General features: G+C 45.5%; 1 protein-coding gene across 7 annotated transcripts in view; it reads right to left on the bottom strand.

Annotated features, from left to right (window-relative positions):
- Positions 1 to 223: 223 nt before the first annotated feature.
- Positions 224 to 25349, bottom strand: part of ERC1 (ELKS/RAB6-interacting/CAST family member 1) — a 490329-nt gene continuing 465203 nt past the window's right edge. For all 7 annotated transcript variants that reach the window (XM_055281162.2, XM_055281160.2, XM_055281164.2 and 4 more), the window contains one exon: positions 224 to 5984. In XM_055281162.2, coding sequence (XP_055137137.2) covers positions 5847 to 5984 — 138 coding nt within the window. In that variant the 3' untranslated portion in view covers positions 224 to 5846. The remainder of the gene's footprint in view (positions 5985 to 25349) is intronic.

A 25349-nucleotide genomic window follows, 5' to 3' on the forward strand; every position in this document is an offset into this window, starting at 1 on the left:
CCTCCGACGTCACAGCAGGCTGGGGGATGTGGCACCATGCCCGTCAGGGCTGTGTGGTGACTCCCACACCCACCGTAAATCCTGGGACCCCTGGCCCTTGGGCTGCCTGCCATTGGAGTTGGCCTCTTGGGCACTGCAGACTTTGTCCATCTTTTCTAGCATCTGGAGGACACATCTTGCCTAGACGATCAGCTGGGTGAGACTCAAAGAAGGACAGAGCACACAGTTTTTAAATAACTTTATAATTTCCTGGTGGATTTAGTTTGTGAATAAAAAAGAAAAAATGAACAAAGTGTTTACAATAATTATCAAGGCAAAGTTGAATATAACACAATTTCTTTGTAATGTCATTATCCTGTCAGTAACACAACTCCAGCAGGAACACACACATACAGTTGAAGGCAGCGGGTGCATTTGCATCACAGACACCACCATGGAGGCTGCTACTGTTACCAAAAGGAACTCAAGCTACAAGGGGGCAGGTGCTCCTCAGCTCCTCCACTAAAGTGCAACACTTCTCTTCTGATGCATAAGGGAGCAAGTCACAGGCCCCACTGGACATCCTGCAGTGCCCGGCAGGTGCCCGGGCTAGTCCTGCGATGGGCCAGCAGGCCAGAGTGGGTGGTGCTGCCCTCAGGATGTGTAGCTGCAGTAGATGGATGCAATACTGGCGTGGTGTGGAATGAGGGGCTGGACCCAGAGGGCCTGCTTTGGCCGGGGTGGATTCTCTGGCTTCAGCAGGGTTCACTTCCTTTCTCGACAGTGGCTTCTCTGGGGTCAAGAGAGAGCCTGGGCCTAGGAGATCTGGGGTCTAACGAAGCTCAAAGGGAAAGAATTGAGGGCCCGAAGCCAGAAGGAACTGACATGGAGGACAGTCTGTTCCACCTGGATTGCAGGCTCCAGGCTGGCCAGTGCTCACCCGTGCTGGGTGGTCACTGGATGAGATAGCACCAAGTGGGCAGGAGAGGTCCTGTGGCCTGCTGGGCAGGGGCTTCTGGGTCAAGCCCAGGTTACCAGGCAGTGTTAGGCACACTGAGCTAGAACCCACATGGGGTGAGGGTGGCTATGGGGTCACAAACTGTGAAACCTCTACCCAGAGGTCCTGAGCAAGTACAGGAAATTCCTGGCACAACTGCAAGGCTCTGAGCCCCAGATTCTCGTTCCTTTTGCTCGGCAGGTGTCTCTCGACCAGGCAGGCACTACCGTAAGTGTGCTCCATGCTTCCTAAGCTGCCAGCCGGGGGCCACCTATGCCAGCCTGGGAGGAGGAGGGGAGTGTGGCTGCCCCATAGCTTGAATTCCTTTATTAACAAGATATTGGTTTGCATTTTTAAAACACAGCTCTTTAATTTTTCATTTCTACAACTACGTTTTAATCTTTTAATAATCTCAACAACAGACACAATGTAACTGCCCCATTTCTCTGAATCACACAGACGATATCGACAAGCAGAGAAAGAAGAGGAGGTGGGATGGGACAAAAACCCGCTCCCCCAAGTCAATCCCTAAAACCACTTCTCCCCCAAGAGTCAGGAGAAGCACCTACAACAGGGTCACAGCACTTGCCAAACACATTGGAAAAAATCAGGAGACAGTTGGTTACAGTTTTGACACTAAAAAGTCTGGAGACAGTTTTTGCTTAAAAAGAGTAGGTAAAGACAGCCATTTTGTTCAGAAGGATTTCCCTGTAATGTACGTCTTTTCTTGCCTAATTCTTCCCTAATGTGCATGGGGGAAACTCCAGATTCTCTTTAAGACATTCCTTTGAGTGGTTCACGTCCCCTCCTGGCAGCCCAGGGCTGGCAGTGATGGATGGGCGGCCTTGCTCTGCGGAGGGCGCCTGCTGCATTGCAGTCTCTTCTCATCCTTCCTCCTCAGTTCCAAACCCAGGCAGGTGAAGATGAGGCCAGAAACAGATGTTAAATTACTGGTATTTGCTGACACAGGGTCCGCTGGGCTTGAGAAATGCCGTGTGGTGTCACACTCCACGCAGCGAGGTCTTCTTTGCTTGGCTCTTTCCTCAAAGACTCTGAGGGTAGCTGCCGGGCCTACACTCAAGTAACATGGTCAACAGGAGGGCGGGATGGTTCTGGGAGGAACAGGACTTTGGCAGCAAATCCAAATGCCAGTGGACGGGCAGCTCAGAAACATTTATATTTTGGGGTGACACATGATGGTTCCCTCACAACCCTGACCCTCAATAGGGGAGGGATTAGTTCAGCAGGTGGCTAAGACCGTGTCTGTGATGACTTCGCCTTCCTCTTCTCTCACTCTGGGGGTGGATGAGCCTGCAAGTTCCTCACGGAAAACCAGACTTCAATGACAGAAATCAAGGGGCAAGTCACAATGCCCCTCTCGACACTGAGGGCGGCCTTGGGTCCAGTCTGCTTTACAAGTTATTTCTAAAACCCAAGTGTGAGGGAGTCTGAGAGCCGCAGGTAGATCTTTAGATTGTAAAGTGCAAGGACAAAGGTTAAAAGGTTAGAGCTGAGATGAATTTGGTGATTCCCATCCATATATATATGTATATATTTAAACGGAGGCTCTGTCAGCCAGGCTGGAGTGCAGTGACACGATCTCGGCTCACTGCAGCCTCTGCCTCCCAGGCTCAAGCGATTCTCCTGCCTCCCGAGTAGCTGGGATTCCAGGTGTACGCCACCACGCCCGGCTAATTTTGTATTTTTAGTAGAGTCGGGGTTTTTGCCATCTTGGCCAGGCTGGTCTCAAACTCCTGATCTCAGGTGATCCGCCTGCCTCAGCCGCCCAAAGTGCTGGGATTACAGGCATGAGCCACCGTGGCCGGCCCCATCCATATTTCTTAAACATGTTAAAGCTCGTTCAAAATTTTTCCATTTCAAATGGTATCAAAATCCTTGCAAATCTCAATTGAGATACCTCATCAATGATTCAATGAGTACCGGGGGTTAGAGGTATACGAAAAGATGAGAAGCTCACGCTGTACTTCTTCAGTTACAAAACCCTGCTGGGATCACACCCACTCTTCTTCTTGCCCTCTTGATGGTGACATTGATTTGGGGTGCAGATCTTTAGGTGCTAAAGGGCAACTAGACTTGCCGATGGAGGGGTTTGGAGAAAATTAAGGGCAACCTGCATTGAGTTTTCAAGGCTACATAACTCCAGTAGCAGTTGTATGACCATATGAAACCATGACTACTAGGAGAGGGGCATGGAACGACAAGTCCTAGTGTGATGGGAGTGGGACATTTGGTTAAGTGTTGGTTCAATGATCTAGACTCAATGAGATACTCTGAAAGCTACAAACTGCATCCACTCTGCCCTACAGCCCAAAGGCAGGCCATGTTTATTATTGGACTCTTAGCCAGTCTCCAGTGCCCGAGAAGGGTCAAGAAGATTCCTTGCTGTTCATAGAGACCAGACAGATGATATCTGTCCCAGAAACTTTTCTTCTCAGAAGCACTCACAGAGGGCTTCCTTCCATCAGTTTTTCTGGAGGGGAAGTGATGGAGAATGTTGAGATGAAGAGGAGAGTCACACACCCAGTGGCTGAGAGTGGTAGGTGCTGCACCTGATGAGAAAGGCCACGTGGGTGGGATCTGGGGCACCTGCTTGATGCCTTCCTGGATAGACCAGTGAGAGAGCAGCTGGCCAGTGCCCGTGCCAGGCCACTCATTTAGGCACGGCCTCGCCTGCTTTCTTGGTTCCACCGTGGCCCTGTCAAGGCTGTTATCATACCCCAGTTCTTTATATTATGGTGGATAAAGTGAGATTCTAATACTCCTGCCTTTCAGTACTGGGAGCTTTCTACATGGTTTATGGGCACTGCAATGAACAGAACTGAGGTAATTGACCACAACGACCACCACTTACTATCTAACCCCTGCACCCCTCTCTGGCCAGCCTGGCTATCAGGAAGCATCTCAGTAAGAGGTTTATGAGCAGAGTCCATTTAACCTTCGATAAGAAACGCTCCACAGTTTCCTCTCACAGGGAGAGGGATTGTTTTACAGCAGGGAGTAGGGGGAGCTGGAGATCTGACCATGTAGGTTAATGGGACAGTCAAGGGCTGGTGGGGGGAAGTTCCTGGGCTGATGGGGCTGTAGTGACTCTACAGACTTTCAATTCTCTGAGTAAGTGGGGAAGGAGAGGAGAAAATGCAAAACAAAAACACTGAGTCCAGCAACTCTTACCAGGAGATGTGTCTGCTGGGTTCTGGTGGTAGAGGTGGTCACAGAACTAGATTTGGGTTAAGTGGTTCACTTCTTCATGCCTAATGATTTACGACTGCTGTTGTCTACGCTACATCCTTAACAATGCCAATACCTTCCTTGATCTGCAGTCTTGGGGTCAGCTTTCTGATTTGCAACATGAAGCTGGCTGAATTCCACGAGGTACATGCAGATGTCAGGAAGTGGCCACCCACAAGTAGATACTCAGAGCCTCTCTAAGGGCAACAACAAACAGCAAAAATCCAGAATCATCAAATGGAATCTTACAGGCAAGTGGGTGACTGAGCACCCCCCAAACTCATGAATTCCATTAGGGAACTTTTCTAGAAAACACACCTTTTCTTAAGATCGGGGAGGGGAAGGACATGCTATTTACTGCTTCGACGCCAGCAGGTATGTCTCACAGAATCCACCACACCTCTCCCTCACTGAGAAGTGGCCTTTCCAAGGCTGGATGACTTGCACACAGTAGGCATTTCATACATATTCTCTGAATGAAATAATCGAGGAAGGAATGTGTGTAGGACGAAAAACCTTCATTTATGCCAGAAGAAGGTTCCAGGCAATGCGCGAGGCTGAGGTTCTGAGAAGACGGGTCGAGGGCAAAGCTAGCAGGGTGAGCGAGGGATCACTGGGCTGCAGGCGCTCGGGACACGGGTGCTGGGAAGGCAGGCACCTCTTGGAGGTGTTCAGGGGAAACCTGCCCAAGAGGAACAGGCATCTGCTACTGGGGCAAAGCTGCAGGTGCGGACAACAGGGTCTCATATGTCACCTTTGTGTGTTCTCCTTTAAGTTTTTTGTAGAGACAGGGTCGTGCTATGTTGCCCTGGCTGGTGCTCTTTCAACCTCGTATGCTCTTCAATTAGAGATATCTGATCTAACACCTCAGTATGATAAGGTCAACAGTCTCAAACAGGAGAGACTGGTGGAGAACACCTCACGCCACCTTCTTGTTAACTGGCTGAGGAACAGAGTGAGGAAGGCTGGGACAGACAGGCAGGGCTGGGTGAAGACTCAGACCTTGGGGGACGAGTGCTCCCAAGCCATCGTGAGGCCTGCTCACAGCTCCCCGGTACAAAGCATCTCATGTGGAAAGTAAGCAGAAGAGACAGTAAAAAGAAGAGTCAATTTTCTCTTCCCTTCCCCCCTTCTCTTTTTCTAATCTTTTTGAGATTGTTTTTTAGGAGAAAGCACCTATTGTGATATTAGAACACTCAGCTCTCTGGTCCACTGGAGGCCTCCTCTCAGCCTGTTGAACTCCAAGTCCATTCCTGGTTTCATTCTCATGTCAGAGGACAGGAGGTGAGAGGCTCCTCTGCTCCATGGCCCTCTGTCAGGGCAGAGCCACCAGCTCCCACAGTTCTCCACTGCTGATGACCAGGTGGCAGTTTCTCAGAGACATTCGACCTTTTATCTACCCTGGACATCAAGAAGGTTAGTGTAGAGACCACATCCAAAGCAGAAAGGCAGAGTAAGATGGCAGATGTAGAAACGGTGCTGGAATCACACTTCTTCAAGTGAGCAAGTTGGGATGAAGTTTGTAGTGACTGGTGCCAAGAAGGTTCCGGGCGCCTGTTCCTCATAGTTCTCCTTTCTTGGCTCCTGGGTTGACTACCTCAGGCTTCCCCACAAAGCAGGGTCAAGAGGACTCTTCCAGGGCGTTGACCACTTGCTCTAGGATGTCAGGACAATGGTCTGCTATCTGCTGAAGAATGGCGTTGGCAAACTCTTGCAGTTCTGCATTGTCCCGTTCACCTTTCTCTAACTCATCCTGAAGCTGCAAGGGAAAGGAGAGATGGATTTCAGATACAACAATCCCATCTGCACTGAGCTAAGAATTATTTTTCATCAATAAATGACAAAGGCACTTTCTATGTGAAGTCTCTCTGCATCAAAATTAGCCATAAGAAAAGTGTAAAAGCAAATATCAAATGTGTCTTCACGAAAGTGAGGCCCAAAAAGTTAGTCACTGGTTCCAGGCCCAAAGCTGATCATTTTTTGCAGAGCTGTGACTTCAGCCCTGGCCTCTCACTCTAAACAGAATGTTCTCTCCACCAAGTCACAGGGGCTCACTAACGTGCATGAGAGCAGGAGACAGGGGCACGCGATCTCAGATAGGATCTTAACCTCGTGGAGTGGCCCTCGCCCTAAGGGAACTTAACAGTTTAAAGGACTTCTCCATTTGCCGCGTATCACTTTCATTCGGGACATTAGCCTACCCACCTGAGGCCTGCTAATTTAGCCGAAGAGATTACTTTGAGAAACACAAGATAATCCCTTTGCTTAGAAGTAAGTATATTTCTAACTTCCTGTTGTTTTTAACAACCTCTTTCACATTCCTTCAAGCATTTTAACCAACATTTATTGAGCGCTACTCTGTGCTGGGTGCTGAAAGCTGAAGGGATTTGGTCCTTGTCCTGAAGACCCATTTAGGTTAATGGAGACAAGCACGTAAACACATAAACGACCACCCAGCAGAGTGAGGCCACAGCTGAGGCTTGAGCATGTGCTGTGGCAGCCCTAAGAGTGTTTGTCTCACCCTGGAGGAATCTGAGGAAATGCCGCTAAAGACGCATGGGGTCTGGGTCTTGAGAGCTGACTAGAGTCTGTCTGGGAGATCAAAGACAAAGGAGGCTTAGCGCAAAAGACCAAAGGCTGATGCATGGAGCTAGGACAGGCCTGGCCCAGATATTGCAAAAAGGGAAGCCTCAGGATGGCAGGAATGTAAGGCACAGGGAGTGGGTGGAGAATGACAGGAAATGGAGCTGCAAACACACGTGAGGGCCAGACCGCGCATGTGAAGTGAGGGCATTCCAGTGTGATCTGCTTAAAAACCAAACCAAAACCAAAACCACAAAAAAAGGAAGTCCATCCATTTTTAAATGGTACAGTGTCATGAGCACCGTCACTTTCTTAGACTGAGCAGAAGGAAGAGTCCACCAACGGCAGCTCCTGCTCCCAGCCCAGGTGGGGGCCAGGCGGGGCTGACGCAAGGGAGGGTCGGGGACGTGGAAAGAACAGGCAGGTCTCAGCCTCTTCAAAAGGCAGGACTAAAAGGGGGAGGTGTTAAGTGAGAGAGAACTGGAGAATCATTTCTGACAATTCTAGCTGGGGATATTGGACAAATAAGACCAAAAACGAAGGACACAGCAGGTTTTAGGAAAGAAAGGAGGAAAATTAAAAATGGAATATAAAGCAGTTAAGAACATACGCTCCGGAGTTAGGCTGCCTGGGTTTCAAGGTCAGTTCTGCCAGTTAGTCCATCTGACCTTGACTTCTCTGAGTCTCAGTTTCCTCATCTGTAAAATGAGGCAGTAATAACCATGTCAGGCCAATGTTTTAAATTTTAATTTTTTGGAGAGATGGGAGTCTATGTTGCCTACGCTTGTCTTGAATGCCTGGGCTCAAGTAATCCTCCTGCCTCTGCCTCGGCCTCCCAAAGTACTTATAGTTGTGAGCTTCTGTGCCCTACCTTCTCAGGATTTAATGAGATAGTCATATAAAGTGCAGTGCAATGCCTAACAGAAAATGCTTGACAAATATTAGGTGTTCTAACTGTTATTAAATGGGTAAGATCACCCAGCAAGAGCATATAGATTAAAAAGCAAAAAGGGAGCTGCGTACAGTGGTGCATGCCTGTAATCCCAGCTATTTGGGAGGCTGAGGGTAGGGGGATAGCTTGAGCCCAGGAGTTTGAGTCCAGCCTGGGCAAGATAGTGAGACCCCATCTATCTTTCTTTTTATTTATTTATTTATTTACTTTTTTTGATTTTTTGAGACGTGAGTCTCGCTCTGTCACCCAGGCTGGAGTGCAGTGGCGCGATCTCAGCTCACTGCAACCTCCGCCTCCCAGGTTCATGCCATTCTCCTGCCTCAGCCTCCCAAGTACTTGGGACTACAGGCGCCTGCTACCATGCCCAGCTAACTTTTTATATTTTTAGTAGAGACGGGGCTTCAAGGATGGTCTCGATCTCCTGACCTTGTGATCCGCCCACCTCAGCCTCCCAAAGTGTTGGGATTACAGGCGTGAGTCACTGCACCTGGCCTCTTTCTCTCTCTCTTTCCTTTCTTTTCTTTCTTTCTTCTTTCTCTCTCTCTTCTTGTTTCTTTTCTTTCCTTCTTTCCTTCCTCCCTCCCACCCTCCTTCTCTCTCTTTCTATTAATTTGAGACAGGGTCTCCCTCTGTTGTCCGGGGGGGGAGTGCAATGGTTTGATCAGGCTCACTGTGGCCTCGACCTCCTGAGTCATGTGACCTTCCTGCTGCAGCCTCTTAAGTAGCTGGGATTACAGATGTGTGCCACCATGCCTGGCTAATTTGTGTATTTCTCTTTTCTTTTCTTTTTTTTTAGAGGTGGGGTCTAACTATGTTGCCCAGGCAGGTCTTGAACCCCTAGCCTCAAGTGATCCTTCTGCCTCGGCCTCCTAAAATGTTGAGATTACAGGTGTGAGCCACCACCCCCAGCTGAGATTCCATCTTAAAACAGGCAAAAAAAAAAAAAAAAAAAAAAAAAAAAAAATCTAGATGCTTGGCACCATAAGACAGGGAAAGAAAAAAAAGAAAAGAAAAAAAAGAATCTAGATGCTCTGAGTCAAGAATTAGCACAGTGCTTCTTAAATATACCAAAGAGTTAAGAATAGACCTAGCAATCTTCTTTCTGCTAAATGGTGACTAAAAGACCAGGACACTGAGGGGCCAGATTTGGGATTACAGGCGTGAGCCACCATGCCCAGCCTGATTCCATTCTTGATGAAATTCCAGAGTAGCCAAATCCAGAGTTGGGAAGTAAGAGTAGCAGCTGCTTGGGGCTGGGGTAGGATGGGGTGACTGGCAGTGACTGCTAATGGGTGGGGGCTTCCTTTTGCGGTGACAAAAATGTTCAAAAATTGACTATGGTGATGGCTGCACAACTCTGAGAACACACTAAATCTACTGAATTATGTACTTGCAATGCGTGAGTTGTATGTATGTAAATCATATCTCAGTAAAACTATTTAAAAATTGGCCGGGAGCGGTGGCTCACACCTGTAATCCCAGCACTTTGGGAGGTCGAGGCGGGCGGATCACTTGAGATCAGGAGTTCGAGACCAGCCTACCCAACATGGTGAAACCCTGTCTACCAAAAATACAAAAAAATTAGCCGGGCGTGGTGGCAGGTGCCTGTAATCCCAGCTACTCGGGAGGCTGAGACAGGAGAATCGCTTGGACCCAGGAGGCGGGTGTTGCAGTGAGCCGAGATCGCGCCACTGCACTCCAGCCTGGGAGACAAGAGCGAAACTCCATCTCAAACAAACAAACAAACAAACAAAACAACAACAAAAAACTCTTTAAAAAACTGACTGAGTGCTCTATGCAAAACACTCTGTAGTAACTGCCACAAATAGGTAGAGATAAAATGCTACTGCCTTCAGTTTGGACAGAAAGGAAGGCAGGGTTGCGGGGGGCAGGTATTTTGTTGACAGCAGGGGACAGAAAAGGGTCATTTCAAATGGAAACACAGTATGAGGTGAGGCACAAAGGAGGAAAGGCACTGGGCTGCTCCCTGCAATTCTGGAGCACAGGAATTGCTGGATCTTGACGGAAGCAATTCCAGCTCTTCAAGACAGACAAAAGGCCCCTGGGCTGGCCAGACATGGGCATCACTCCTCAGCAGACCCCCATTCCATTACACTGTTTCAGCGAGGCCACACCTAAGGGCACTGTGTTCCGTTTCAGACACCTCATTACCAGAAAAATGGAGACAAACTGAAGTAAGTTCAAAGAAAAATGGCAGCATGACTAAGAAGCTGAAAGAATCATTTTATGGGCAGGATTAGAAAAACTAAACATGGAGACCCGAACTAAGTAAAAACAAAGGGCAGGGAAATGTGATTATTACCTACAAATGCCAGGAGGGTGTAAACAAGAAGGGGGACGAGTGATTTAGCACTGGAGGAAGAAGTAAAACAAGAAGTGGTGGAGTAAGATTAAGGAAAAAACAACCAGAGGCAGACTATAAGGCTACGCTTTTTCCAGGGTCTAATGTATGCTATGCCTGGGAAAAGGTGTTCAAAAATAAGGGAATCACAGAATCGAAAAGTTTGGAGAAGGAGGTGTTCCTTCACTAGCTGGAGTTGCTTTCCTTCTGGGAGGCCTTTCTCTGTTCTCCAGGGATTAGGCATCGTTCAAATTTTATCTGAAAGCAGCACTAAATGTGGGCACAGCTGAGCAGGGAGAGATTTCACTGGCAATTGATCCATTCTATTTTTTCTTGGCTTGAAAGAATCTCAAGATCAACTTCTCTTGTGTAACTGTGATTACTTTTAAAATGTGATTTTTATTTTGTTGACTTTGATTGTAAAGCTTTAGTCATTCTGAAGTCAAAGGAGGACAGGCATGTGTTGTTAAAGCTTTTAGATTGCTGAGGAAAGAGAGGCAATGTGAAGAAACCAAACGAGAAACTTCGATGAATGTGTTACACAGCACAGGTGTGAAAACAAAACCTGAAATGGATTAGTACCTCCTTATACTAAAATACGGCGGCGCCCCCTTGTCCGTGGTTTCCCTTTCCACGGTTTCAATTACCCTCAGTCAACTGCAATCTGGAAATACTAAATGGAAAATTCCAGAAATAAACAATTCATAAGTTTTACAGTGCATGCTGTTCTGAGTATTGTTATAACTGTCCTATTTTATTATTAATCTCTTACTGTACCTAATTTATAAACTAAACTTTATCTCAGGTATGTATGTATAGGAGAAAACAGCATCCATAGGCTTCAGTACCATCTACAGTTTCAACATCCACTGGGGAGCTTGCAACAGACCGCCCAGGGTAAGGGGGACGTCTGGGGGCGTCTCCATGTCCTTACCATGCGCATCACATGAAAAAAGGCAGTTTTTGCACGGCTTTGGGATGCAATGGATTCCATGGATAAGTTGGGAAAGATGTATTTTAGTGTCTGAAACTTCCCCTAACAGATACTACTCGAGATATTCCTGCTGTCTTCGACCCCCTGCCCGCTACCCACACCCCCTCCCACACCTGCTTATCTTCCTCACCTCGTCTTCAAGGCAGGCCCCTTTAGGCTTAAAACCAGAAAAGAATTTCCCAAAGAGTACAAATTAAATTGTGATTTAATGAAAGTGCTCATTACATTCTAGTTACAATGAATTGATTCCTTCTTTTCCCTTCCTTTTATTGCCTTGTTAAGTCTACAAATCCAAACATAGTAATGTAAGAAGGAGTAATCCAATGAGATTTTCCATTTCCCATTCTCCATTTTCTAACACTGGCAAGTAATCCCACCACTGCAACTATTACGGTGAAAAATACTGGCTTCTTGGTTACCTTCTTAAAAACACCGTAATTATGGGCAGCACTTAAGTTTACCCAATCAGTTCCCTAGATATCATAGATATCTGTGCCATTTTCTGTGCATGTGCTGAAAGCTTTCTATCTAAAAACAAACAATAACAAAACATCTAAAAACTTCCAGAGTAAACCAATTTTCACTAACTGCAAAACAAGTTTGTTCCCATGAATTCTGCTAGCCCTTTCTATAACTTCAGCACGAAGTCTCATATCTCAGCACCTTAGTTTCCTCCATATATAACATTTCCACTACAAAATATTTCTCAAGCCTCCTGGGCACTGCAAGATTTTATTTAAAAAAAAAAAAAAAAAAGCCCCTTTCCACCAAACCTTACTTTAACTAAGATACTCTGGAGGAAAGGACTGTTGGAATGACACATGTACAAGTATGCACCTTCGGCAGAGAAAATGGAATATGCTGTTAAAATAACATGTGCTATATTCCAGGGCCTTGGAGGTGTGGATGAGGACAGCCGCGAGGGCAGCAGGGCTTGCTGCTGCTCTCAGTGCAAAGGGCACGGCTCACGACAGCTCCGTGCTGTTGACTATGTGAGCACCCGGGGAGTCTGAGGTAATGCTGTGCTGGACCCATCCTGCCTCAAAATGACCCCACCTGGCTTCTCCAGGCTAGCAGAGTTCCACACTCCTCAGGCGTACCCACACTCCAGAGCTAACTCTCCATGTCTCTGTCCCTTCAATGAACTCTGTTTCCAACCCCTCCCCTCCCTGGGTCTTTCACTACAGCTTCTGAGGGCACTGAATCCTGCCCGTCCTGAAAAGACTTTTGGAATCTGCAACTCACAAGCTAGTAGCAACTTTTCTCTTCCTGTAACCAAATTTCTCAAAAGAATAGTCTACATGTGTTACCTGCATTTCTGAGTTCTCTCCTTAATAACTAAGAATTTAGTTTTTGCTATTTCACTGAAATTGCCCTCTCGAAAGATTACAAAAGCCTCTATATTGAAACTATAAAATATCTGGAGAAGTTAAAAATGTCTTCAATGGAGGAATAAACATAATTAAGGATTGGAAGCCTCAATTCTGTAAAGGTGTGAATTCTGCCTCAACCAATCTATATGGTCGATGCAAGCCATATCAAAACTGGCAGGTGTGTATGTGAACAGATGAGCTGATTCCAAAGAGTAAGTGGAAATGCAGAGAGCCAAGAACAGCCAAGATGGCTGCCAAGAACGAAGCTGTACAAACGTTCCTCTCTGGAAGAAGACTGTCATTGCAAGGCGGCAGCGATGAACACACATAACACTGGCACGAGAGCAGACAGACCAATAGGACAAAAAGAGAACACAGAAAAAACCCTACACATATATGGCCACTTGATTGTGCATTGGGAAAGGATGGTCTTTCTGATAAATGGTGGGGCTATATGCAAAACAAATTTGGATTTCTACCTCATACCATTAACAAAAATCGATTCATGATGAATACATATATAAATGTGAAGGGTAAAATAATAAAGCATTTACAAGAAAATGTAAGAGACCATCTTTAGGGAATGTAAAGATTTCTTAAACAGAACACAAAAAGCAATAATAACAGAAAGAAAAAATTGATAAACTGGATCTACATTAAAATTAAGGATTTCTGTCTCTCTCTCTCTCTCTTTTTTTTTTTTTATTGAGATGGAGTCTCACTCTGTTGCCCAGGCTGGAGTGCAGTGGCGCGATCTTGGCTCACTGCAAGCTCCACATCCCGGGTTCACACCATCCTCCTGCCTCAGCCTCCCGAGTAGCTAGGACTACAGGCGCCCGCCACCACGCCCGGCTAATTTTGTTGTATTTTTAGTAGAGATGGGGTTTCAATGTGTTAGCCAGGATGGCCTTGATCTCCTGACCTCATGATCCGCCTGCGTCAGCCTCCCAAAGTGCTGGGATTACAGGTGTGAGCCACCGTGCCCGGCCGGATTTCTGTCTCTTAAAAGACACCATTAAGAGAGTGAAAGGGCACTCCACAGGAGAAGATACATATCTGATATATGCATATCCATAATATATAAAGAACTCCTATAAAGTAGTAACAACAGTTAATAATGAAAAATAGGCAAGACACTTGAATGACCACAAGAGTACACTGAAATGGTTAACAGACATATAAAAAGGTGGATAACTCATTAGTCATCAGGAAAATACAAGTTAAAATCACAAGGAGATACCACTAAATGACCACCAGAATGGCTAAAATTTAAAAAGACAGACAGTATCAAGTGCTGACAAGGATTTGGAACCACTTGGCCTCTCCTACACTCCCGGTGGGAGTGTAAATGGGCACCACCACTTTAGAAAAACATCTGGCAGTATCTACTAAAGTTGAATGCCAAGGCTGAACAAGTGGACTTGTAGGTATATATAAATTCACCTGAAGACACTGATAAGAGTATTAAAACCTGGGAACAACCCAAATGTCCATACTGAATAATAAATAGATGATAAACAATTTGTGACACATTCATACAATGGAATATCATACAGCAATGAGAATGAATGAACTGTATGTGTAACAAAACAGATACAATTCATAAACATGATGTTGAATGACAGAATCCAGACACAATAGAGTCTGAAACTCAGTAGAGAAAGAAGCTAGAGTTAGAATTGTGTGAATCCACACACAATTGGTATGGTGTGATTCCAGGCATAGAAAGTTTAAAAACAGGCAGAGCTCATCCGTGGTGTTTGAGGTCAGGTTATCCTTGGAGGATGAGGGGTGACTGGAAGGAGGATGACAAGGGGCTTCTAGGCACTGGTAACATTCTGCTGCTTGTTCCAAGAATTTGCTATATGAGTGTGTAATTCAGCTATATACATAGGATTTGTGTACTTTTCTGTATGCACGTTATATTTCAAAACTTAAGAGAAAAGCTAAGGACCCCCAAGGATTATCTAACTGTACGATCCAATCTGACCCTGAAAACAGCTGCTAGGCTGTCTGCCCTCGAGGCCCCTGACACCCACATGTTTCTGGTTCTCCTCTGCCTGCCCCAACATTTCTTGCCTGTCCTGGTGTTGTTCTTTCTGCTCAGTCTCACACATGCAGGGGTTTCCTGAGGTCTAAGGAGACTGTCCACTTTTCTTTCTTAGATCCTCTGCTTCGCGAAACGTGTTTACCTTTAGCTTTAAAAGGGGGGGGGTGATAATAACAGCAACTAACTTACTAGGCATTTATTATGGGTCAAGTATTATTCTAAGTGCTTTAGTGCATTAACACATTTAATCCACTTTCTTTCAAATTTATTTCTTTTGAGGTAGGTGTTTTTTCTTAAAAAATTTTTTTTATCACAGAAAATATCACATGTATAATAACTAGCATAATAACTCTTCTACGTCCATCATCTAAACGTAACCATTATGAAGGTGGATTCACACAATTCTAACTCTAGCTTCTTTCTCTACTGAGTTTCAGACTCACATCTTTCCAGTGTCTGATAGACATCTCTTGGTGAATGTTCCCTTCACACATCAAATCATACTGTTCATACTATTTAACGAATTGTTCTTTTCACCCAATAATTAAACAGTTTTTCATGTGATAAAATATTCTTCTAAAATAATTTATAATAGGCTGCATTGTAATCCATTTTATTAATATATTGTAATTTATTTAACTCCAATAGACAGTTTGTTCTCAAGTTTTCATTACTATAAATATTAATGTATTATATTTTCCCATACATAAATCTTTGCATGTCTATGATTTTTTACTTAAAATTCCTGAGTCAAAGGGTATAGACCTGTGTAAAGCTTTTGACAAGTAACCAGGCCATTCTAGAATAGCTGTACTAATATGCAGCCCATAAGCAAGAAACAAGGGTGCCATTTTCGCACTCTCTGAACATACTGGGGACTCCAACAAACCAACCAATCCCAGCCTTCCCAGTATGACAGCACTGTTTTCATTCGTAGTTCTTCCCATCTGCAGTGAAGCCAAAAATTGGGGTAAAACATTAAAAAATATATTTATTGGCAACTTCTGTGAGTTTCCTATTAATGCTCTTTCCAGACCAGGTTTCTTCTAATTTAGTTTTTTCTTTCTTTTCTTTTGAGGAGAAAGAGTCTTGCTCTGTTGCCCAGGCTGGGGTTCAGTGGAGTGATCACAGCTCACTGTAACCTCTAACTCCTGGCCTCAAGTGATCCTCCTGCATCAGCTTCCCGAGTAGCTAGAACTACAGGAGAGCGCCACCAGGCCTGGCTAAGTTTTTTTTTTTTTTTTTTTTTTTTTGAGATGGAGTCTCGCTCTGTCACCCAGGCTGGAGTGCAGTGGTGCGATCTCAGCTCACTGCAATCTCTGCCTTCCGGGTTCACGCCATTCTCCTGCCTCAGCCTCCTGAGTAGCTGGGACCACAGGTGCCCGCCAGCACGTCAGGATAATTTTTTTTGTATTTTTAGTAGAGATGGGGTTTCATTGTGTTAGCCAGGATGGTCTTGATCTCCTGACCCTGTGATCTGCCCACCTCGGCCTCCCAAAGTGCTGGGATTACAGGCGTGAGCCACTGCGCCTGGCTTTTTTTTTTTTTTTTTTTTTGAAGAGATGAAGTCTCACTATGTTGCTAAGGCTGCTCTTCAACTCCTGGCCTTAAGCAATCCTCCCACTTCAGCCTCCCATAATGTTGAAATTACAGGTGTGAGCCACCACATCTAGCCTAGTTTTTTCATTTCTGAGATCCTTGTTAACAATCCCAATTCAAGCTCTCATGTCCTACCATCTTGCAATAGCTTCATAACCACTTCAACCCTGGCGTAAGAGTAATCTTTCTAAAACAGGCCGGAACAGTTCCCTCCTCCTCTTCCAACATCTTCAATGATTTCCTTCCTACAAAATAAAAGACTAAGCTTTTTGGCATGGGAGCTAGTGCTCCAGTTTCATCTCCTGGTACACACCTGCCATTCCCTGTCTTTGCTTTTCCTTTTCTCTCATTCTAGAATGTGGACAACCTTACTTCCTACACATCTTTCTTCTCTATCTTTCTTATCCTTCACGGTTGAGCCTCTTTTCTCTGTAATGCCATCCCCAGTTAGAAGTGTAAACTGCTACAGTATTCATTTTGTCCCCTTTCAATAGTTGGTTATATGTTTAATTCCCCAACTGTTCTTCAAGCTCCTTGGTGAATTCTTTTTTGTATACCAATGTTGCCTTGTAACAAAAGGCCTGCATGTAGCAGACAATCTGAAAATGGTGAATGAAATAAAGGAATAGATACTAATTCTGGGGAAAGGCCTTGATAATGTTCTAAAGAGCTATTTAAGTTCAAATTTGAAGCGTGTCCATACCAAAACAGTCTGATGATACGGGCCTTTGGTAGACAGCAGGGCACATAAACTACACAGTGTAGCACCCCCTCTGTTTAAAGTTCTTAAGGGATGGAATACGGGACAAGTACAGGATACAAAGGTGGCCTCTGGCAGAAATTCCCTGGCTTTTGTGTGTTGAATGTTATTAAAATGCATTCTGTTCTTAGTAGCTGTTCCAGCCCTCCTTGAACTCAGAGTAGTACTATGATTTCTAGAGGGACCTGAGCCAAGAATCACAAATGCAACAGCAACTCAATCTGAATGCTCAAAGCAACATAGGCTGGAAGCATATGCAGCAGAGGGAAGGGGAGAATGCCTCAGCCCCTACCACTGTGCAGGGAAGAAACGGACAGAGGAAGCGCAGAACGGGAACATTTCAGAGATGAGGCTCTCCAAGCACATGGCAGACAAAAGCTTGGTTACGACTGGCTACAGGGGAAACCACTCAGGCCCCCTTCCCTCTTTCAGTGTTAGGATAACTGCCAGAGAACAAGCTGACAGTCTAAAGAATAAGGAATGCGAGGGGGCTGAATGGAGAAAGAGAAGCAGAGTTGAGGGGTGGGCTGCTTGATTCAGGGAGACTGCCCCAAACATTTACTGCTCAGCACAAGTCATGATTTTAGAACAGAAACAACATTTTCTCTCTAGGAAAGATGTTAGAGAGAGCTACCAGAACTCCGTGAAGTAAATTTGTAAAAGAGAAAAAACAGTTAAAAGTTCTGTGGACTTGGCCTGATTTCAAGGTAAACAACTCTATTCATAGTCACAAAGCATGAGGTGAAAGGGAGGATGTATTGATGGGTATAAAGAAGGGACGGTTACAAAAGGGGTCAGTGAATGAATTCCTCTGTGGTTGGCAGTGACTCAGATTAATTCCTTTCTGCAGATGGTTTGGTGGAGGGCAGGAAATTATTCAGAAATGCCTAGTTTGGTTTAAGTAGACAAGAATCTAAACTTGAGGTTCTAACAGCTAAGTCCCAGGATGTGTCACAGGCCATGAGGTCTGAGCTGTAATCTGGCATGATGGTCGGAGCCTTTTGGAGCTGACAGATCAAGTGGAAATGGTGCTCTTCCTGGCCAGGTCTGGCCCACAAGCCCCTAGCTTGAATCTGCAGGCTTCTTAGGAGACATGAAGACATAACATAACTTCCTAGTTTGGAATTTCACGCAACTGGAATAAATGGAAATGTATTTTGCCCTAAGAGCATCTATTGAGTAAGACATAAAACTTACACAGGGGGATCTGGAATCCCTCTAACCCTCTGCAATCCCTCTAAACCTCAATATCTTTTGCCCAGGCATCTATTTTTCTACAGGCATCTGGTCACGTTTTGACTCTACAGAATCCCTTTAGCACTTAGTACCAGGGAAAACTAAAATTGCTCTTGAAGAATTTATCCTATGGTTATTTCCCACTGATTAAAGTTAACTCCAAAGTCCTCTGTTCCTTTCAAGTCTGCCCTTGCAGCAGACTCTGTGCAAGTGGGCTGGAAGTGGTAATGACTGTGAGGCTGCTGTGGGGCCTTCTCCTTCTCCCTCCCTGTCCTTTTTTTTTTGAGATAGGGTCTCATTCTGTCTCCCAGGCTGGAGTGCGGTGGCGAGATCACAGCTCACTGCAGCCTGGAACTCCTGGGCTCAAGCGATCTTCCTGTCTTAGACCCCTGAGTAGCCGGGACTATGGGTGCGCACCACCACACCCAGCTCCCCTTCCTACTTTGTGATGAACTTCTTTGCCAGGCAATGTATGAATTTGTTTCTATAGGAAGGAAAGGCTGTTGCTTAGACCAAAAGTAAATAAGATGTTCCTGCTCTCCCATAACTAACTTTGAACAAAATGGCATAATAAAAACGAGAGTTTGGGCCGGGTGCAGTGGCTCACACCTGTAATCCCAGCACTTTGGGAGGCCGAGGTGGGTGGATCACGAGGTCAGGAGTTCAAGACCAGCCTGATCAACATGGTGAAACCCCGTCTCTACTAAAAAAAAAATGCAAAAATTAGCTGGGTGTGGTGGTGTGTGCCTGTAATCCTAGCTACTCAGGAAGCTGACGCAGGAGAACTGCTTGAACCCGGGCGGCGGAGGTTGCAGTGAGCTGAGATTGCACCACTGCACTCCAGCCTGGGCAACAGAGTGAGACTCCTTCTCAGAAAAACAAACAAACAAACAAACATCAACAAGAGTTTGGCTCCATTCGGGCCTGTCTATCCGAAGTCAAAATTCCACCGCTTAACAATTTGATAGTTTGCAACCATCTCCTCCAGATTCAAGTGGTGACATAGAGGGACTCCCTCCTTTCTTCCCCTCATGATAGAAGATGGGATTCCCTGCATGGGAGGGAAACTCAAGTATGTAATGACTTTCTTGTACTATCAACAACACTTTATGCCTGGCATGTAATAAGTGTTCATTAAATATTTATTGAGTGAATGCTAGCCATATGCCTTAGGGTAGCTAGATTTATCTTCCTTCCTTCCTCCCTCCTTCCCTTCCTTCCTTTTTTCCTTTCCTTTCTCCCTTCCTTTTCTCTCTCTTTTTTTTTTCTTTTGAGACAGGGTTGCACTCTGTTGCCCAGGCTGGAGTGCAGTGGTGTGATCATGGTTCACTGCAATCTCTACCTCCTGGGCTCAAGTGATTCTCCCACCTCAGCTTCCCAAGTGGCTGGGACTACAAGGACATGCCACCACACCCCGCTAATTTAAAAATTTTTTTTTTAGAGAGGAGGTCTCTCACTATGTTGCCCAGACTGGTCTTGAACTCCTGGCCTCAAGCAATCCTCCCACCTTGGCTTCCCAAAGTGCTGGGATTATAGTGGGGAGCCACTGTGCTCGGTCATCACATATTTCTACCATTCATTTTCAAAGGTTAAAAACAAAACAAAAACAAATCAAGAGCTTCTCTGCTTCCCAGCTATGGCACTGACAACTCTGCAACGGACACTGGCAGCCCCCAGCCCTAAAAGAAATAAAACAGTCAAGATTTCTAGTGAATCTATATAAAAACATAAATTATCGTTTAGTTTTCTACCCTGTCCCCTGTCCCCTGTCCCCAACCTGCAGCTCAGGCAAATACCCAACAATGGAGCAACGAGACCTACAAATGCTACACCCAAAACAGGCCAATTCTGAAACTTAGACTCATCAGCCCGGAAGGGAGCTACAAGAACTACCAGTTCCATTCTCTAACCTTACAAGTAAGACAGTTGAGGTCTCAAGAGGTACAGGGCCAGGTACACAGGTTAGACTGATAGATCTATCTGTTGTAGGAAAACTTAGTATGTATCTATCTAGCCTGGCCAGTGGTTAGAGGACCAGGCTCTACCGCATCCAGGTGCACAAGCTTTCCATGGAGAAAAAGAAGAAGTCTCCCTTGCCTGAGAGGAAAGCTTTACAAGGAATCTGGTCTTGCTAGCTGTCAGACCTCTTCGAGCTGTCACATCACTCACAGTTGCTTATTATTCTTTGGAAGGTTACAGTCAACGATTATTTTGTGAAAGTCAACAACTGAGAGACCAAGTAACCCCAGCAAAGGTGGACAAATGAATTGGGGTCAGTGGCAATCTATAGGACCAAGAAACACGTGTTGCTAACACCTGTCACTCCAAATTAACCTCGTGCATAGCAGGAGCTGGAACAACGCAGTACAATAGATACAACAATTCAGTTTTAAACCGTTATCTGGACAAAAACCAGCACAAATGTTTGCTTTCTGATGATTATATTTTGTATTTGCAGATGTCACCAACATACTCATATCTTAATTTCTAACTTACTTATGTCTAGACACTTCTAAAATTCTGGCTGTCTTCCTGCCTGAAGCATTCTTCCCTAGCTGAGATAATTTCAGTTTTTTCTATGTGATAGTCTGTGCCTACAGCAACTTTCCAGATTATTCTCTTTCCTGAAAAGTTATACCTTTCTAATTTTTTAGAGGAAGGGTCTCGCTGTGTTGTTCAGGTGGGTCTTGAACTCTTGGCCTTAAGCGGTCCTCCTGCCTCAGCCTCCTGAGCAGCTGGGACTACGGGTGCGTGCCACCATGCTCAGCAGGTTTTATCTTGATGTGGGTGTTATGCCTTCTCTGAACAAGCTGGGAAGGGAGCTGAATAGAACAGGAGTTTGGCAAGAAAACAGAAAACATGACTATAAAAGACAAAAATGGGAATTAAAAAAATAAAACTCAACAGGAGATGTACATTGGTCTGATAAGCCTCTATACACTAAGAAAACAGGGGACCATCTCTTGTGTAGTAATGTCCCTGGAACACCAAAGGGACTGTGACGTGGTATCCTACTCAAAGAACAAGCCAGTTACCCTTCTGTGTGGAATGCTGGGATGAAGTACAGTCCTGAAGCAAGAGATGGATGGATGGACTCTAGAAAGCTTTATCAGGCCAAAGATTTGCTGATGCAGGCTTGAGAAAGTGTGGACTATTCTAAACAAAGAAGCAGATTTCCCAGTAAGGCAGATTTTTAATCCGGTTGTCTAAGTTGATTTGGTAAATATCTCACATTATTTCTTACAAATCTATTAACTGAAGTGAACAGAGACATTCAAATTAAGGGCTTGTCATTATAAAAATGGAGAAAAATTTCCCTCCTTACCAAAGGGACCCATCAGAGCAGCAGCAGGGCTCTGGCAATCGCAGACACAGCCAGGTTAGCTAGTCCGCCTAGTGTATTTGGTTTGGCTCTCAGAAATGAAAAGTGTCAAAAGGGAGAAGAAGAAGAAAAAAAAAACAACAAAAAAACCCCCAAACCCAAACAACTAATAAGAAACCTAATGCTGAAACTGTCAGGGCGGTAAGAACAAGGCTTTGTTGCAGTCGAGATTTAAGTACTAAACCAGCACAAAGCCTGATCCATGTCCAGCCAATCTCTCAGGCCAGGCAGCAAGAGAGAAGGAAGTTTCCCCACAGCCACAGTGGCACGTGCTCAATGCACCCTCTATGTCCAGGGCTGCACTCTGCTATTTCCAGTGCACGGCATCTGATTCTAGGGCCACTGTGACAGGGAGAGACTGGAATGGCTCCCACAGAGAGCTATGGATCTTGCTGGATTTTCTTTTTTTAGTATAAATCTGATACATTCTCTGGGTGGTATCTCCTGACTCCCTGGTGAGATGACGAAATGACCCTTTAATGTGATATAAACTCCTGGCCCAGTAACTCACAAGGGCCATGGAAGGGGTTCCACGGCTGCCAGAGCTCTAGGGTCCCGTGGGCTGCTCTGAGTGACCCCGGGGCATACCTGCCCAGTTCATGGCACACCACAATGACATGGCAAGTTGTGTCTGACTTGGCTGACACTGAGGAGGATGGGGGTGGGGTGGGGTAGGGCCTGGAGTTGCATGTTACTGATTTTGGATTGCCAAAGGGAAAACACTATGTGATGTGATTTGAAAGCTCTTGGGGAAGGTTGGGGTTGAAGGAAAAATATTCCCACAGCCCCCTAAAGCTCAGAGAATTTTGCTGTGTGTTTACTTAGGTGAAGAAGGGGTGAGAATGAGGGACTCCGGGATATTTCCAGTCCAGTCTGGCTCAATGAATGCTTAAGGCTCACCACACACGTGAGCGTGGTTCCCCCAGAAAGTGTGGGTGAAGCCACGGTGCTCCAGGCCCCACATGGCTTCACACAGTTTATTCCCACACGGAGGACAGGCGAAGCCCGCACCATAGCAAGCACTCTGGAAGGATCGCCAGGTCTTTCTTTGCCTCTCTTCCCAAGAAAACAGCTGGAGAGGGCGGTGGGCCCACCCCTCCAAAGGAGCCAAGAGAGAGAGCTCCACACAGGCCAGAGGCATGGAATCACACACTGCACACAGCCCGTGGAGGCTGTTCCCAATCAACAGCTGCCCCAGCCACTCCCATGTTGCAGCACTTTCCAACGATCCCAATGCCCATATGACAGCTGCTGGCAGGCTGCAGGGTGCTACACCAGACAGTGCTCAAGAGCTGGGCTCAAGGCTCCCACCAGCAGGACAGGGACAAGAGAGCTGCGTGGAGTCACAGCCCTGCAGGAGACTCTTAATAAGATATTCTTAGTTATCTGCAAATTTAGTTAACTGCAAATTTCTTGCAGTTTTCTCCCTGCAAGAAATCCACAGTGCTTGGTTAGTGCACAACACCTAGCACAGACACGTATCTATCTGCTGTTATGCATTCCTGAAACACTCTGCTTGAGAAGGCCAATGTCCCTGCGGCATCCTGCAGAGGAGTTCATATTCGTGAAGGAGAAGTTACAGCCAGAGATGCCTCTGACGGGCTGAGGACTTTCTTCCCAAGGCTGCACAGGGAAGAAGTGGGACAAGGTCTGAAATGGAAGAAACGTCCAGTTCTAACTCTGCCATTTAGCTTTACCATCTTGAGCCTCTCTGTCCTCAGCTTCATGATGTGTACAAAGGGGAGATTAGATGATTTCTAAATTCTTTCCAGATTTAATAATCTGTGGCTAAATACAGCTCATCCCTGGTTTGCCTTATAAAATAACAGTAGAACAGTGATCCCTAACTGAGAGCCTGCAGGCTCTTTCTTTCCTTTCCTTTCCTCTCTTTTCTCCTTTCTTTCTTCCTCCTTTCCCTTCCTCTCTCTCTCTTTCTTTTTCTTTCTTTTTTGACGGGGTCTTGCTCTGTTGCCCAGGCTGGAGTGCAGTGGCATGATCTCAGCTCACTGCAACCTCCACCTCCTGGGTTCTAGCGATTCTCCTGCCTCAGCCTTCCGAGTAGCTGGGACTACAGGTGTGCACCACGATGCCCGGCTAATTTTTGTATTTTAGTAGAGACGAGTTTCACCACGCTGGCCAGGCTGACCTTGAACTCCCGACCTCAAGTGATCCACCCGCCTTGGCCTCCCAAAGTGCTGGGATTACAGGTGTGAGTCGCTGCACCTGGCCCCTGCAGGCTATTTCTAGTTGGAGTTTTTTGCTTTCGTGAAGACTTCCCCCTGCAGCTTTTCTCTGTCATATCATACAGTGCTAAGAAAACTCATTACTCCATCTTTTCCATGAGTCTTTACCTGCTTGCTAGTTGTATTCTGACATCTATCTGTGGCTTACTTACTTTTAGAAGTATTTTTTGATTCAAATTTAGGCTCAAACCTTGTAAAAGGTTGATGTGATTTCTCATATACTCTAGATCGGGAATCCCCAACTCCCAGTACTGGGTCCGTGTACTGGTCCAGGCCCTGTTAGGAAATGGGCCACACAGCAGGAGGTGAAGGGCTAGCCAGGAAGCAAAGCTTCATCTGTATTTACAGCCGCTCTCCATTGCATGCATTACTGCCTGAGTTCTGCCTCTTGTCAGGTCAGCTGAGGCATTAGATTCTCACATGAGCACAAAACCCTATTGTGAACCATGCATGGGAGGGATCTAGGTTGCGCGCTCCTTATAAAAATCTAATGCCTGATGACCTATCACTGTCTCCCATCACTCCCATATGGGACAGTCTAGTTGCAGGAAAACAAGCTCAGGGCGCCCACGGATTCTACATTATGGTGAATTGCGTAATTATTTCATTATATATTACAATGGAATAATAACAGAAATGAACTGCACAATAAATGTAATGCGCTTCAATCATCCTGAAACCATCCCTTCCCTGCCACTCCCGTCTGTGGAAAAACTGCCTTCCGTGACACCAGTCCCCGGTGCCGAAAACATTGGGGACCGCTGCTCTACATGTATCAGGTAGCCGCCTAAAGCTGGAGAATCCTAAGAATAAAGATGCTTAATCATCAGGCCTGGGATACAATGAAGAGGTTAAGCTGGTTTTTAATCTGGCCATTGGGTCCCTCCCTTTTTTGAACCCCCCTTTTCCCAGTCTCTTCCTGTTTGTATCATCCTGGGTACACTGGGCATGCTAAGCAGAAACTGACAACACGCTGCCCTTCCTAGAAAACTTGCACTTACAAAGGCAGTGCCTCAGAGAGATGCCTCATTCAAAGGAACAAATCGAACCACTGAAATTTCAGGCACGCAGGTCGGAGCCTTATCCCGTATCCCATCACACTTTTCTGTTAAGTTGGCATTAAGATGTTAGGGTCTGAAGTTTGGTTTAGAGTTTACATTAGAAAAGAGTAAGATGTTTCCAGTCTGATAACATTAAAAACTACTATTTATCTTTAACAAGAACACCACGAGAAATCCCATCAATCACAACCTGATCTTTAGGGCTATTAAGCATCATTGCACTTTACAGCAAGATCTGTTATCTTTAGTGTTAAAATTAAAGGCTCTCTTTCACTCGTTCAGCCTATGCTAGGTAGGGGCACTTCCTTTTGTGCCTAGGTGGTCTTTTGTATAAAAAGAGGTAAACAAAGCAGGAAGATAGCATTTATACAGTGTAGAAGAATACCACAATCTTATCTCTGGAAAATTCCTGATTTCATTCACTTGCTAAACAAGCATCTCCTTCATATTTTATGGCTTTATGTCTCTTACACAACTCTTTTAGAAAGGGCCAGAGACTCAGTGCTTTTCTTACAGCATTCTTTATTGA

The sequence above is a fragment of the Symphalangus syndactylus genome, chromosome 5 (assembly GCF_028878055.3).
Source record: "Symphalangus syndactylus isolate Jambi chromosome 5, NHGRI_mSymSyn1-v2.1_pri, whole genome shotgun sequence".
Lineage (NCBI taxonomy): Eukaryota > Metazoa > Chordata > Mammalia > Primates > Hylobatidae > Symphalangus > Symphalangus syndactylus.